Source organism: Apis florea, unplaced genomic scaffold (genome assembly GCF_048593485.1).
Source record: "Apis florea isolate Af1SG1 unplaced genomic scaffold, ASM4859348v1 contig_3203_pilon, whole genome shotgun sequence".
Taxonomy (NCBI): Eukaryota; Metazoa; Arthropoda; class Insecta; order Hymenoptera; family Apidae; genus Apis; species Apis florea.
The window spans coordinates 7,356,941-7,370,515 of NW_028256723.1; the positions used below are offsets into that span (position 1 = coordinate 7,356,941).

General features: G+C 34.1%; 1 protein-coding gene across 6 annotated transcripts in view; it reads left to right on the forward strand.

The window, feature by feature from the left end:
- The window catches only part of Bap170 (Brahma associated protein 170kD), a 49,612-nt gene that overhangs the window by 26,731 nt on the left and 9,306 nt on the right, over positions 1-13,575 (forward strand). For 5 of the 6 annotated variants that reach the window (XM_012484763.3, XM_012484761.3, XM_012484760.3 and 2 more), the window contains exons 4-6: positions 4,205-4,356; positions 12,047-12,519; positions 13,038-13,552. In XM_012484763.3, coding sequence (XP_012340217.2) covers positions 4,205-4,356; positions 12,047-12,519; positions 13,038-13,552 — 1,140 coding nt within the window. Of the gene's footprint in view, positions 1-4,204; positions 4,357-11,531; positions 11,569-12,046; positions 12,520-13,037; positions 13,553-13,575 lie in introns of those variants that run through there. The other variant, XM_086910699.1, reaches the window with a different exon arrangement.

The window sequence follows — 13,575 nt, forward strand, 5'->3', positions numbered from 1 at the left end:
TGTGAAATCAAACAATCGATCAAATTATCTTTATTGATAATAAACCTGTAGAATCAAAAATTGATATTTTCATACAAATCCGCCGATCCGATAAGTAAATAAACGAGACCGTGGCAAGCGCGAATATTTGTAAATAAATATAACCTCTCTTACATGGTTGTAAATGAGTATGACCTTAATTCATGCGATCACATAATAACATTCGTTTTTATTTGTATAGATTTTGCTGCATGAATTACATCTGCTTAATATTGAACTTGTTTTAAAAATTGTTTGGGAATTTTTAAAATTTAAAAAAAAAAAAAAATTAAAGAGAACGTTTCTGTTGACAACCGTGGCTCGGTCAAGCAACCATGGCTTGGTTCATCATCATAGTCACACGTACGTACACACATAATGTTCCATTATGTCTGGCAGTCGACGAGCGTCTGCAAAGAGTAGAAGAGTCAGCGACGTTTCACGACACGGCCGCGTATCGGCACTCTCTGCTACCTACACGCCCCACCACGGCCAACATTTTCCGTATCGTATAGTACGTACGTTCGTTCGTTCGTTCGTCGTTCGTTCGTTCGTTCGTTCATTCATACTGTGGCCTCGCTGACGAGAGAACCACGTGGTTCCTGAGTCGCTGTCCTCTCTCTCTCTCTCTCTCTCTCTCTCTGGTTAAGCTCTCTCTCTGTGCAACCTTGTTACCGTGCGCCGGTTGCAAACAAGGACACCGGTCGATTCCGGCGTCGTTTCTTCGACCGACCGACACTTTCGTCGTCCGCCCTTTTCCCGACGGATGTATATCGTTTCGAGAATGAATACCAGTTCGAGAATTGTTCTCGAGAAATTATTTTTGGCAAATGGCGAAAATAGAATACTATTCGCGTCCTTTCAGTCGAACTGTCCAACTTTCGTTTCCAACTTCGATGTTCCGTTAGCGAGAATATTATTACTCGAAAAGATCAAGAGTTGCTCTTCGAGAGAATATTTTTCTCCAGCGAGTGAAAGTTCTCGATTATTATTTTCACATTTTTTTATTCGACTTCTCTAAAGATTTAAGAACGTTTAAATTTGAAAGTGAATTCAAATCATCTAGATAATAGTGGTGATATTCATATTCATAATATAATATTTAAATCGTTCTATTACTTAAAGGAAATAAAGGAAGAGGGAGATATAATCTTTCAACGAGAATCAAATTACGTAACTATTAGTTAGAATAGTTCGCTAATAGGATTAGAATTTTCGTAATTTTGATCTTTATTCTATATCTTTATCCCTAGTAATAACCTAACCTAACCGATCCCAAAAATATAAATATGACATAGCACGGTAGAATTTCGTTTACTTGAATCGAAAAAAATGTTCATCAATTCTTCTTCTAATTAATTACGATTTTTCGAGCAAAATAAAGTGAGATTATAGAAAAAAAGAAGAAAACGATATAAATAATGATTGAAAGAAATAAAAATTTATTCACGGGTGTTGATATTTGTCTCGGTTATTTCGCTACTGTTCCTTCTCATTATTCGTGTATCTTTTTCCCCGTGTGATGCCGCCACCAGTCAAAATGATTCTTACATAAATGGAATCCTATTACACGGTGTAACGGTGAATATGGTGTATCATTCTGCTGTTCGAATACATCGAGATTATCAATCGGAAAAATTCTTGAAATTTTCCTTTCCTTTTGTTATATATATATATATATATATATATATATATATATATATATATCTAATATAATGTATTGTTGCAATAATGTAATTCAAATGTTTACGGTAAAAAGAGATCAAGAATCAATTGAAGTTAGTTGAATAAGAAATTTGAACGGATGTGTACGATATCTAAACTTGAGCAGTGTATCTTTTCATTATCACAAATTACGTGATATTTTTTTTTTTTCTTTTTAAATGTCGTATAATCAGATTAGTTGTTCCTAAGTGATAAAGCACACTGGTACGGCAAGCAATATATATATATATTCGTCTCTATGAAGCAAGTTGCGAAAAAGAATGGAATATAAAAGATATATCGATAGATTACGTACATCGTGGTTCTTATCGTAGATGAACTTTTCGCAATAAATCATTTTACAACACGTATGATAAAAAAAATAAATATACACAATTATTTCATTAAAAAAAAAAAAAGTTTTATCTTAGCGAGTTGCCGTTTTGCCGATCAAATATTCATTTTTCCAAGAGCGAAAGAGAAATTTGATGACCTGCCATTTTGACGAGTTTGGTAACGCGTTAGCTGGCACGTGAACGTGAAATATACGTCAAAGTTGTTTTAAAGTCGGAATTGTGAGACGAGCATGGTTCATACATATTCTGTTTATACGGAATAATTTATAATACGTATATTACGTTCAAGGATGAACAAAACGTGCAAAAGTAAAATCTCTCATTCGATTACGGATATTTTTTTTTATATTCCATACGATCGTTTTTACTTATAAACCGAATTCCACTTAATTGTTGTACAATTGCTGTTTCGCGTGAAAAAAGAATATTCCATCGAGGGATAATTTATCGAATTATCATTGAAACAAGATATTGTTGCAATTGATTATTTATTGTCATTATATCGATTACGCGATGTGTGCAAAATTAAAACAATATAACTTCGTTAACTTTTTTTACGTTATTCAAAGTCAAATCGAAGTTCCGATCAAGAAATTCCCTCCATTGAATATTTAATTACCGTAGAGACAAGGACAACTTCCATTCTTCCCGTCTGTCAATGTTAATTAACCGATTTCCACAACATTATTTCCACTCGTTAAATAAAATTTATTTCCAGCCTTCTATTTACTGTACCCTCCTTCCGTTAATTAAAATCCCCTACATAACCTTTACACCAACATCTTGGACAAAATCTTTCTTTTCTCGCGAACGAAAAATTCCAAAAAAAAAAAAAAAGATCCTTTCTCCACAATTAGGATTGAAATTGATCATAAATGCCCAAATTTTTCTTTAAATGTATCTTTATCCCGATATAAAACACGCCCGAAGAATCGATCGGAAAGAATTCTCGAAATTCGAGGCACGCCACGACACGTGTGCCTCGCCGCGGCGAATATCCATTCATAGCCGATCGACGTACCAACAGCCTCTGTGGGGGACACGTGACTTCTGCCGGACCCTACAGCCGCAGCGTTGTACATCAGTGCCACCAACCAAGTAGCGGCACGCTATGGTAGATATTTCCTACTGCTGGCCTCTATATCTCTATACGGAGCCGGTGTGTTGTGCACGGCCAGAGAGGCAGAGCCACTAGTCAAAGTGTCCGTGCTCAGTCTGCACCGTGCAACGGCCAATCAGGCTCTGGCTGGGTGCTTCACGCCTGCACCTTCTGTACTCTACGTTGGTGCATGAATGAATCCACTACACCTACCCCCACCACTTTCTTTCGCCCACCCACGACTGTGTCTCGTCTCGTCTCCCCCTCCCTCCACCCTTCCCTCCCTCCCTCCTTCTCTGCCCCCCTTATCGTCGTTGTTATTATTGTTGTTATTATTATTATTATTATTATCATCATCGTTGCTGCTTCGAGCTGCTTCACGGAATTGTTTTTTGCTCCTTCCCCTTATTCTCGATCGCCAAGCGCCTGATCTCGTTCGAAACTCGTGCGTCGACATAGGTGTTGTTTAGTTAATCGTGTCTCGGTCGGTGCTTAGAAGCGAGTCGACAACATTGGTGGTTGAATTGAATTGAATTGCGCCTTCGTTCCGACGAAGAAATGAAATTAAGAATTATTATTTCATGCTTGTCATTGCTAAAGTTTAAATACGAGGGATTGTTCGAATTTTTTTAATTGAACTATTCGATTTTTTTTCTAAGCGAAACAGTTTGATGTGTCAACGTAATCGATCGATATTATTAATATTTAATAAAAGAAGAGGATTACAACTCTCTTGTGGATGGACTTTTGGAGAAAAGAAGTGAAACAGAAGCGAAGGAGAAAACGAAAGGGGCATTAGCATTCGTCAAAAGGGAAAACGTCACAAGAGTATTATATATTCGCATTTGAATTCCGTTAAGTTCAATCCTCTCTCTTTATCTTTAAAGTTAAGTTAACACATAATTTTACAAAGAGAGAGCTTTTTTCTTTTGATTCTGAAAAAAAAGAGGACGTGAATTTTCATATATATTGGATACTCATTTGTATGGATACATTATTCTAAACGTGTCACGTATTATTGTTTCAGGTATTTGGACAGGTATGAGAAAGTACATTTCCTGGGAGAAGATGGCCAACAAGCTGACGACGACGACGAGGATTCCAGACACAGAAAATGGTCTGCCAGGGCATTACACTCTGTTCCTCTTACTTATAATCATCACCAGCACAATGTCGCAGGTAATTATCGAATTTTTTATTTTATTCTGCAAGCTTGTCTTATACTTATACTTATAAAATAATAATAATAAAAAAAAAATTGCTTAAATCTCTATTTACTTGAACGAATGTGTGAAGAAAACATGGCGAAGAAAACATAACCTATATCGGTCGCTTGTTTATATTAAGTATTATATGGTGATATTGCTTCGTTGAACAAAAAACACCAAAATATTGTTCAACTTATAAAATAATAATAATAAAAAAAAATTGTGCTAATAATAATAAATTTATTCGAAAAGATACATTTGGATAAAAAAAAAATTGCTTAAATCTCTATTTACTTGAACGAATGTGTGAAGAAAATATGGCGAAGAAAACATAACCTATATCGGTCGCTTGTTTATATTAAGTATTATATGGTGATATTGCTTCGTTGAACAAAAAACACCAAAATATTGTTCAATTTATAAAATAATAATAATAAAAAAAAATTGTGCTAATAATAATAAATTTATTCGAAAAGATACATTTGGATAAAAAAAAATTGCTTAAATCTCTATTTACTTGAACGAATGAATGTGAAGAAAACATGGCGAAGAAAACATAACCTATATCGGTCGCTTGTTTATATTAAGTATTATATGGTGATATTGCTTGGTTGAACAAAAAACACCAAAATATTGTTCAACTTATAAAATAATAATAATAAAAAAAAAATTGTGCTAATAATAATAAATTTATTCGAAAAGATACATTTGGATAAAAAAAAAATTGCTTAAATCTCTATTTACTTGAACGAATGTGTGAAGAAAACATGGCGAAGAAAACATAACCTATATCGGTCGCTTGTTTATATTAAGTATTATATGGTGATATTGCTTCGTTGAACAAAAAACACCAAAATATTGTTCAACTTATAACATTCAACTTCGTTTGTCCGCCATTCTTATCCACGATGTATCGAGTTTTTGAATCGTCACCGTGCTTTCCAATCATATTTTTGTCACGCGAAGCCCGCAGCGTTTGTCGAGCCGACCGCTGAATTTACCGATGGTTCTCGATAAACCGTTTTTACGAACTTATGCCACTGTACTCGTCGTGCCGTGCATTTCACATGCATGCACATCCACACGCCCGAACGACTTTCAAATGCGTTTTCCACTATGCATTGTTCCTCTATTTTTCTCGCTCTTTCCCGCTACCAACACGTACTCGTATTCACAGTAACATACGTAGATACATTGTACGTACGTGTCGAGTGTCATGGTTCAATAATTCGCTGCGTTAGCAATTTCCGTTTGTCAGAATTTTTTTCGTCTGACGTTCTGCCCTATTCAGATTGACAAAACCACCATATCGGGTAACGTTATACGTTAACACGGTGTGTTCTATGTTCATTCGTTATATTTAAGGCACATCGGTTATATATATTCGAGAAAGGAAAATTATTTCGTTTAAACATATTTAATTCTCTCATCTTATTCTATATTTACGATGAATTATTATTAGGATAACGTTGAAATAAAAAATTGTTGGGTAAGTAAGAAGCTTGAAAGTTTTCGATTTAATTTTTTTCTTTATTAATCATTGAACTATTTATAATCCGATTTTATTACATAAAAGTTTAGAAAATACTTTCCAATTCTTCGGAAAATATTCGATTACTTAATTACTAAATTTCCCTTCGCGTGAAAAATGCTTTCGTGTGTAATTGCATCCTGCAATTAGTTCCAACCGCGCGCATTATCATCGTTTCGCGTTTCCTGGCAATTGGTTAACGATGATTTACATTTCGCCATTAATCCCGGTCGAAATAACGTGTTGTTCCGTGGGGAAGGAGGAAGTGAAATTGGGAAAAGGAATTGCGTAAAATATAGATTAAAAAAGAGAGAAAAAAAAAATGCTAACATAATGATAAACGGTAAAAAAAATGAGTAACAGTGTCGAAGGCTATAGAGGCTTTCGTACCGGTTCAAGTGCGTCTGCACACGCACAAAGGACTGGAGAATCGAACCGAGCTATGGAAACAGGTGAAAGCTCCGAAACTCGTTTCGTAAAAAAGCGTTTCGGTTAAGTGTGTTGCGAACATATGTGCGCTCGCGCTATAAACGCACTGCAACGTATGCAGCATGCGAGGCGGCAACGGGTTATTGACGTGCTTCGAAGCTGTGTCGGGCAAGAGAGGGATATAGAGATAGAGAGCCAGTCTGGCTGGGAGCAAATGCGTACGTTGTACACGATACATACATACATACATACATATATATACGTGCACTACGTATATTTGTATACAGTGACACGATATACGTGCACTTCGATGCAGCTTCGTGTCAGGGAGTGAGAGTAGAACGCGCACAACGTGTGCAAGATAATTTAATGGGCAATAATCATGACACACATAGAATCGCGCATACACCTCCGTGACCGCGCTCTGACTGTCGGAACGCGGGTCTATATTTTCTGCGCATGCGTACGATCAACTATCAGCTCGGTACTGTGCTTACTCACCCCACTTTGCCATTTTCTCGTATCTTCGTCACTCTTTCATTTTCTTTCGTTCTCTTCTTCTCTCACTACTTTTCGACACGGCAAACTGGAAACGCTTGGTACCACCGAAACGTTCGGTAACTACTTAGCACTTTCGGTCATTGTCGACTAAATTTACCGAAATTTAGAATTGATCCGATCACTAAATAAAACACAATATAATACGTGAAGTTTACTCATGTGCTAATTCTTTTGATATAGATCGACGGCAAGATGTTTTTCTTGTCGGTCTAATCAGTATTTTTTACTTTTTTTTTTTTTGTATTTGGAAATTTTTAAACCTATTATTATTCAAAAATAATTTAAAAAAAATTTAAAAATATTTATCGGTTGCGTCTAAACTATCTGAAGATTAGTACTACAGGAAATATGAATGCCACATTCGCTTCATACACATACATATTATACACAATAATAAAAACATAATACCGCATAATTAATTAGTTATATATCAAAATTGTATAAAAAGTATAAAAAAAAATCTAAATTTTTAAAAATTTATCTGTAAAATATAAATATCTTAAATTAAAAATTTAAATTAAATTAAAGGAATCGATTTAAAGAATTGAAGAAATTTTATATTGTATTATGTGTTTATCTTTAGAAGGTGATGATTTAACATCCCTTGTCATTTTTTAAAATCAACTACGCAACATGGTGTGATTTCACGATGAAATAATGGGCGTGCACCCACAAAATCGATGCCGCGTGTTTAAGGAACGTGTATATCTGTGCGAAGTCCTATCTTGTTCGCGCGCACTGGATGCGCGCGTTCATGCGTAACATTATATCGAGACGTCGAAGTTGCGTGGCGCGCGCGCTAAATTGTTCCGTTAAGTATTCATAACGCGTAATCATTGAATTGAACTTCGATTTTGCTGCTGCTGCGTAAGTTCACCATCGTTTCCGATTTGCGCGCGTTTGCAAACAAAAAATAAATTTGCATTATTATTCTTTTACATGTATAGTACATATGAAAAGTAAATAGATGAAATTTTTCTTTAAATCATAACATTTTATTGATTCATTGAACATGTATAAAAACTTGTATCATATATATGAAAAAGAATAAACATAATTTAGCAAAATTTAAATCACAAAACTATAAGGAATCAAATAAAGAACAATGTGAAATGCAAATTTTATATTTCACAATTAAGTTATATTAAGTTACTTAATTTTCCTTTAAAATCTACGTTTAACTTTAATTCCTGTACAAAATTCGCAATTCACAGCTTAATTGCAATCAAATTTAAAAATATGTACACATTTAATTTGTTCGGTTATTTCAATGTGTTTACACTCGAATAAATGTAATACATTTGCAAAGTAGTAAAAATTTAAGAAAAAGTAAAAAACAAACATTTGATCGAAGAAGGTACAAAAACAAAGGAGAGGAATAGTGGGAGTGAGAAGCGGGAGTGTGATAAAGACAGAAAAGGAGACACGATGCGAGAGTCACAATCAATAAACGTTTGCGGGGATAGGAGTTCCGTGAGACCTCGATCCTCCCAGCGCCAGCGTAACACAACGTTCACCACGCTTGCGCGATGTGTTCTATAGCTCCCGATTTCAGCCCCCACCATCTCTTTTCAGTTCTATACGTTTATCCCCACTTCTCTATCTTTCTCTGTCCTGCTTCGACTCGTTCTCGGTTGCTACGTCGCCTGAATTCTAGCGTCATCCAGGTGAACTGGCTACTTTCGCGATTGGTGACGTTTGAACCGCGTACCATCGATATACCAAATGCCTTGTTCCACTGCATATGCCATAGCGTAACTTGTTACGGCATTTGTCATCATTTAAGGCCAATTATTGACGTCGCGTGCGCAGCGCCTCCTGTGCACCTTGCGCATCACTCGGTGTTGAAATGCCCTTAACCTCATCGAATTCTCCCTCTGCTTTTAGCATGCGTTACCAACCGCTGGCCGTTGAATCGATCGAAACTCTCTCCGTCGATCAAATTATCGATTAATTAGCTTGTTACAGTGACCGAGAGAGAGAATGAAGTACTATTTTGTGGGAATGAATTGATACGGTTAGATATATATTTTTAAATTAAATGAAAGGTTATCGTTACCAGTAACTTTATTGATCATTAAAGTACTACTTCTTAATAATATTAAGGATTTCATAAATTATCGATTTAAAATTCAATATTTGACGAACGTATTATTAAATGTATAGTTTTTAATTTTATATAAAGACAATATTTAATTCAAAAAAGAAATATGTCTATTAAAAAATAATTAAAGGATCCGATTTAAGATTTCTTATTGTTTAAAAAATATTTTATCAGATATATATATATATTTATTTTTTGTCGTATAATCATATTTCAATTTGCAAATTTTTTTCAGTATTTAAACAAGAGGAGGTGCAATAAAGCTTAAATTATTCATCTATTTATCTTTTAATTGTTCCCATGTAAGATCATTCATTTATATGCAAGTGCATTGACATGACACGAGAAAGGATAACGAGTTCTTACACTGTTCTCTTGTCATTATTATCGCTGACGAAGAACTAAAACTTCAATCCTATTGGGAATACGTATATTTACGTATTGCAACATTTGATATTGTGATCATGTTCATTAACGCGATAATGACAAAGACAATGTTGTGCATTCAATAATCGTTGAATTTTAAATTTTCATGATAAAATTGTAAGGAGAAAATTAACTTTCTACGCCAATGCTATCTTGATCAATGTGGAGAGTTGCGTTAAAACAGTTTATGAGCGCCTCCTTTTAGAATTTCCGCCGACATTTGGCAATGTGTCAAATATTTTGTGTAGATTATTAAGAAACAAACTTTATACATTATATATATTTCTAAGATGATAAGTCAAATGATATGAAAATTTTAATGATTTAAATAGAGGATGGATATTAGTGGAATAAATTAATTAAGAAATGAGAAAAAAAAATCTACGTACTATCTAATTAATCAATTATCTTCAATATGTATCAGTTTTTAAAATTGAATTTGGCGGAATGAAAAATCGATGGAAGGAGATATTTTTTTAAACGTTGAATTTATATTTCAAAAAATTATAATTTAATCTCTCTTTTTTTTTTTTACACTTTAATAAAAAATAACGAAATGAATAATCGGTTCAAAAAGTAATTAAAATTATTATACAAAATATGATTCCGCAGTTGAGCATGCAAACGTATGAATTAAATGTCATTTCCATTTTATTTCGCAATAAATTTGATTATGATGATCACGATGATGATGATCTTCCTTTTTAGTTTTATTACATTTTTATTGTATTTGAATGAACGATAAAATTAAAAGAAAGATAAAAAAGGTAGAATACATATAATTCGAAATTATCAATAAAACAAATATTTCGAATATCTCGAACGAATAGAATGATAAAATTAGGTCAAGATGTAGTGCAAGGAAAGTTCTGCGGTTCTAACTCATAGGCCTGGAAGCGAATCTTTACTTGGCTAATCGAAGTCAACTCATTACTCCTGCCAAGAATGGCCTTTTCGTGTCGTTCTCGAAAGTGTCCTCAATTATTGCCAAGAATTATTATCTCACCACGGCTTTACTCATTTTCTCAAACTGACTAACTGATCCATTACCTGATCTTTTTTTTTTTTTTTTTTTTTAACTTACTGAAAAAAAGAAGAAGAAAAACCAATACTAAAACATTATTATTGCTATAGCTTAAAAATATAACAATCATATCGATAAATACAACCGTAATAAATAGTGAAAAAAATTGAAATTGTTCGAAATATATATCACACATTACATTAGACTCGTTAGATTCGACGATCACCATCTTTCATCGCCTCATTCAATCGTAGAATACGAAAGACACTCGACGAAGTACAATCTTATTAGAGGCTCTTTTTCTCGCCCTTTCCGCGCGCGCATTTTTCGTTTTGCTTTATCTTTCTCCCCTCCTTTCTTACCTTCCGTCGGTGGTGGATTCCGTAGTTTCCGGCAAAAAGTAGCATTTCTCCTGGGACGCGCGATATTGATCGCGGTTTTGCGGTTGAAAAAGATATTACCTCGATTTTGCGATAATATTGCATATTCCAGTTACTTCGTAGACTTTGCACGAACTCTCGTATGCTAAACTGTTAGAAAGAAACGATTTGCTGCCAGATCAAAGATCATTCCGTGTGAAACGCGTGAAATTGTAATCGATATGAATTTACCTATCGAGTAAATTATTGAAAATTACGCATTCGATTTATTTTCATCCATTTATAAAAAAGAAAACGAGAGTTATAATATTTTTCATTGAAGTAGCATAGAAATGTACAATTAAATCAAATTTTTTTTTATAGATTACCAGAGAACGCCCACGTTATCAAATTAATAAAAATAAAGTTAATTTTAGTTGTTGTATTGTATTACATAGTGGGAGCAAATATAATTAAAAGTGAAGGAATATTTAGTGAAATTATGTTTTGTTTTGTAGAGCATCGTTTTCGAATTGATTCAATTTATCGTAACAAAATTAATTGTATTATAATTCGTTTGAAATTAAATTCTATCGTTTGTTATTATATATATATATTTCCGCTTCATCGATTAATTTTATTGTTTTGTAGAGATGTGATTCTGATCATGTACAAGCTATTACACTCGTGATTTGTCGATCACACACCAGTTGCATGAGGCGACGCCTGTTAACCGGTATCAGATATACGTATGATTATAACCTTTCTTTATTCATCTATATTTATTAAGGAATTGTTTGCGATATACAATTATTATATAAACTCGTAATCAATTAAATAAAATGTAATATTCCATAAATGATTATTTAAAGGATCAAAATTGCAAATATTAAAATATTATTGCATTCGAAAAAACATCTATACGTTAATTTCGATAAGAAGAGATCTTGTTTACACGAGACGATTAGACTCTCGCGAACTAAATTCGCTTTTTCCACGATCGTTATCTTAATCTCTCGTAATAAAACCAAATTTTATTCTCGATGTGGTGGTTATTATCTGCACTGTGCAAATTTAATTTCTTTTTTTTTTTTTATTTCTCTCTCACTTACCCTCCTTCAACGATCCTCATCTCTTTCTCTTTCAATTCGCTGCGTGTAATTTTTCTTTTTAGAAAACGGATAAATTTTTCACGCACATATTAATATTTTTTTTTTCAATTTCCAGAATCTCTTCGTGAATACAATGGCCTTTCGTCCGATCTTTACAAGCCATCCAACTACGATAAACTCGCGCTATCTCTTCTCTCGCCGCTTCCCAACGAGCAAGACTTCGCCATCAACGTCTGCACGCTGCTGTCGAACGAGGGCAAGCATATCTTACGCCTCGACAAATATCCTCGCCTCGTGAACATACTCTTGGCGCATGCCGGTGTCTTCGACTCACCTGGAACGCGGCAGCTCTTCATCGAGGTCTACTCCCGCGTGAGGAATTATTCCATCAACTCTTTCTGGTCAGACGTTCTTGACTCGCAGGACGTGATAGATCTTACGAATGAAAGGACGTTCATGAAGAAACCGACCACGGCCAGCCCCCAGACCTTCTCCAGGCGGAAAATATTGGAGAGGGAGAAACAGAACAAAAGCGCCGCGTCCACGGAGAACGGTGATGAGGCGTCAACGTCGATGGAAATCGACGGGGTACGAACGAAATATCGGATATCTCGTGTCTTGATTATTGGTTGATTTAGGACGCCTTCTGAGAAATTCTTTTAAGTGTTCAATTTCTGTTTTTTTTTTTTTTTTTTTTTATTCCTATTCATTCAAATTCCAAGAGTTTATTTTGCTTTTGAATTTGAACAAGATGCATGATTAAGAATAACAGTGGTATGTAGCAAATTATAGCTTCTATAGTAATTTATAAAAGAATGATCAAGTCTCTTTTGAATATTATATTATATTTGAATATTTGAAATATTTAAAATTAAAATTGTATAGTATATTAGAGAGAAAGAGAGACAAATTGCGTACAAATTGTGTTAAATAGTTGTTACAAGTTTTGAATTGTATATAAGAAATAATAGATCTCTTTCTTTCTATTCTGCTGATAAATTTTATAGTAAATTTTCAATTAAACATGTGGGATCTTAGAAATACTTTTCATTAATTTATCTGGTATGAGATTTTGCATTTCATGAAGTAAAATGTGTGTTGTGCAGGGGATACCAGACTGTTCGAGATTAGATCCGATTGGATCTCATCAAGATGAAACTTTAAGAGATCAAAATCAAAATTCCATAAAATTTGAAGAAGAAGATAAAGATTTGTTTTGTGTTGGACGAACATTGGGAACGCAGGATCCTTATGGACAACGTGTGCTACAAATAGCATCTATTTTACGGAATTTAAGTTTTACTCCAGAAAACGCTGCTGTATTAGGAAGGAATCGGTGTTTCTTGAGATTCGTATTACTCTGTGTAAGAGCGAGGTGGAGTAATCTGCATCAGCTTGGTTTTGATATATTAGGAAACATAGCAAATGAAATAGTCTTAAAAGAAGCTGGTGAGAGGATAACAGATGTTGTATTGTCATGTGTGGCAAAGGGAATTGAATCCCAAGACAGGTTTATTGTTATTTCCTGCTTGGAGGTGCTTAATAAAATTAGCCAACAAGACAGCAATGAAGAAATTGTTACGTTTGGATTAGAAGACAATGTATATGAACTAATATGCAGGTGAATTTTGTCTCATAATTTTT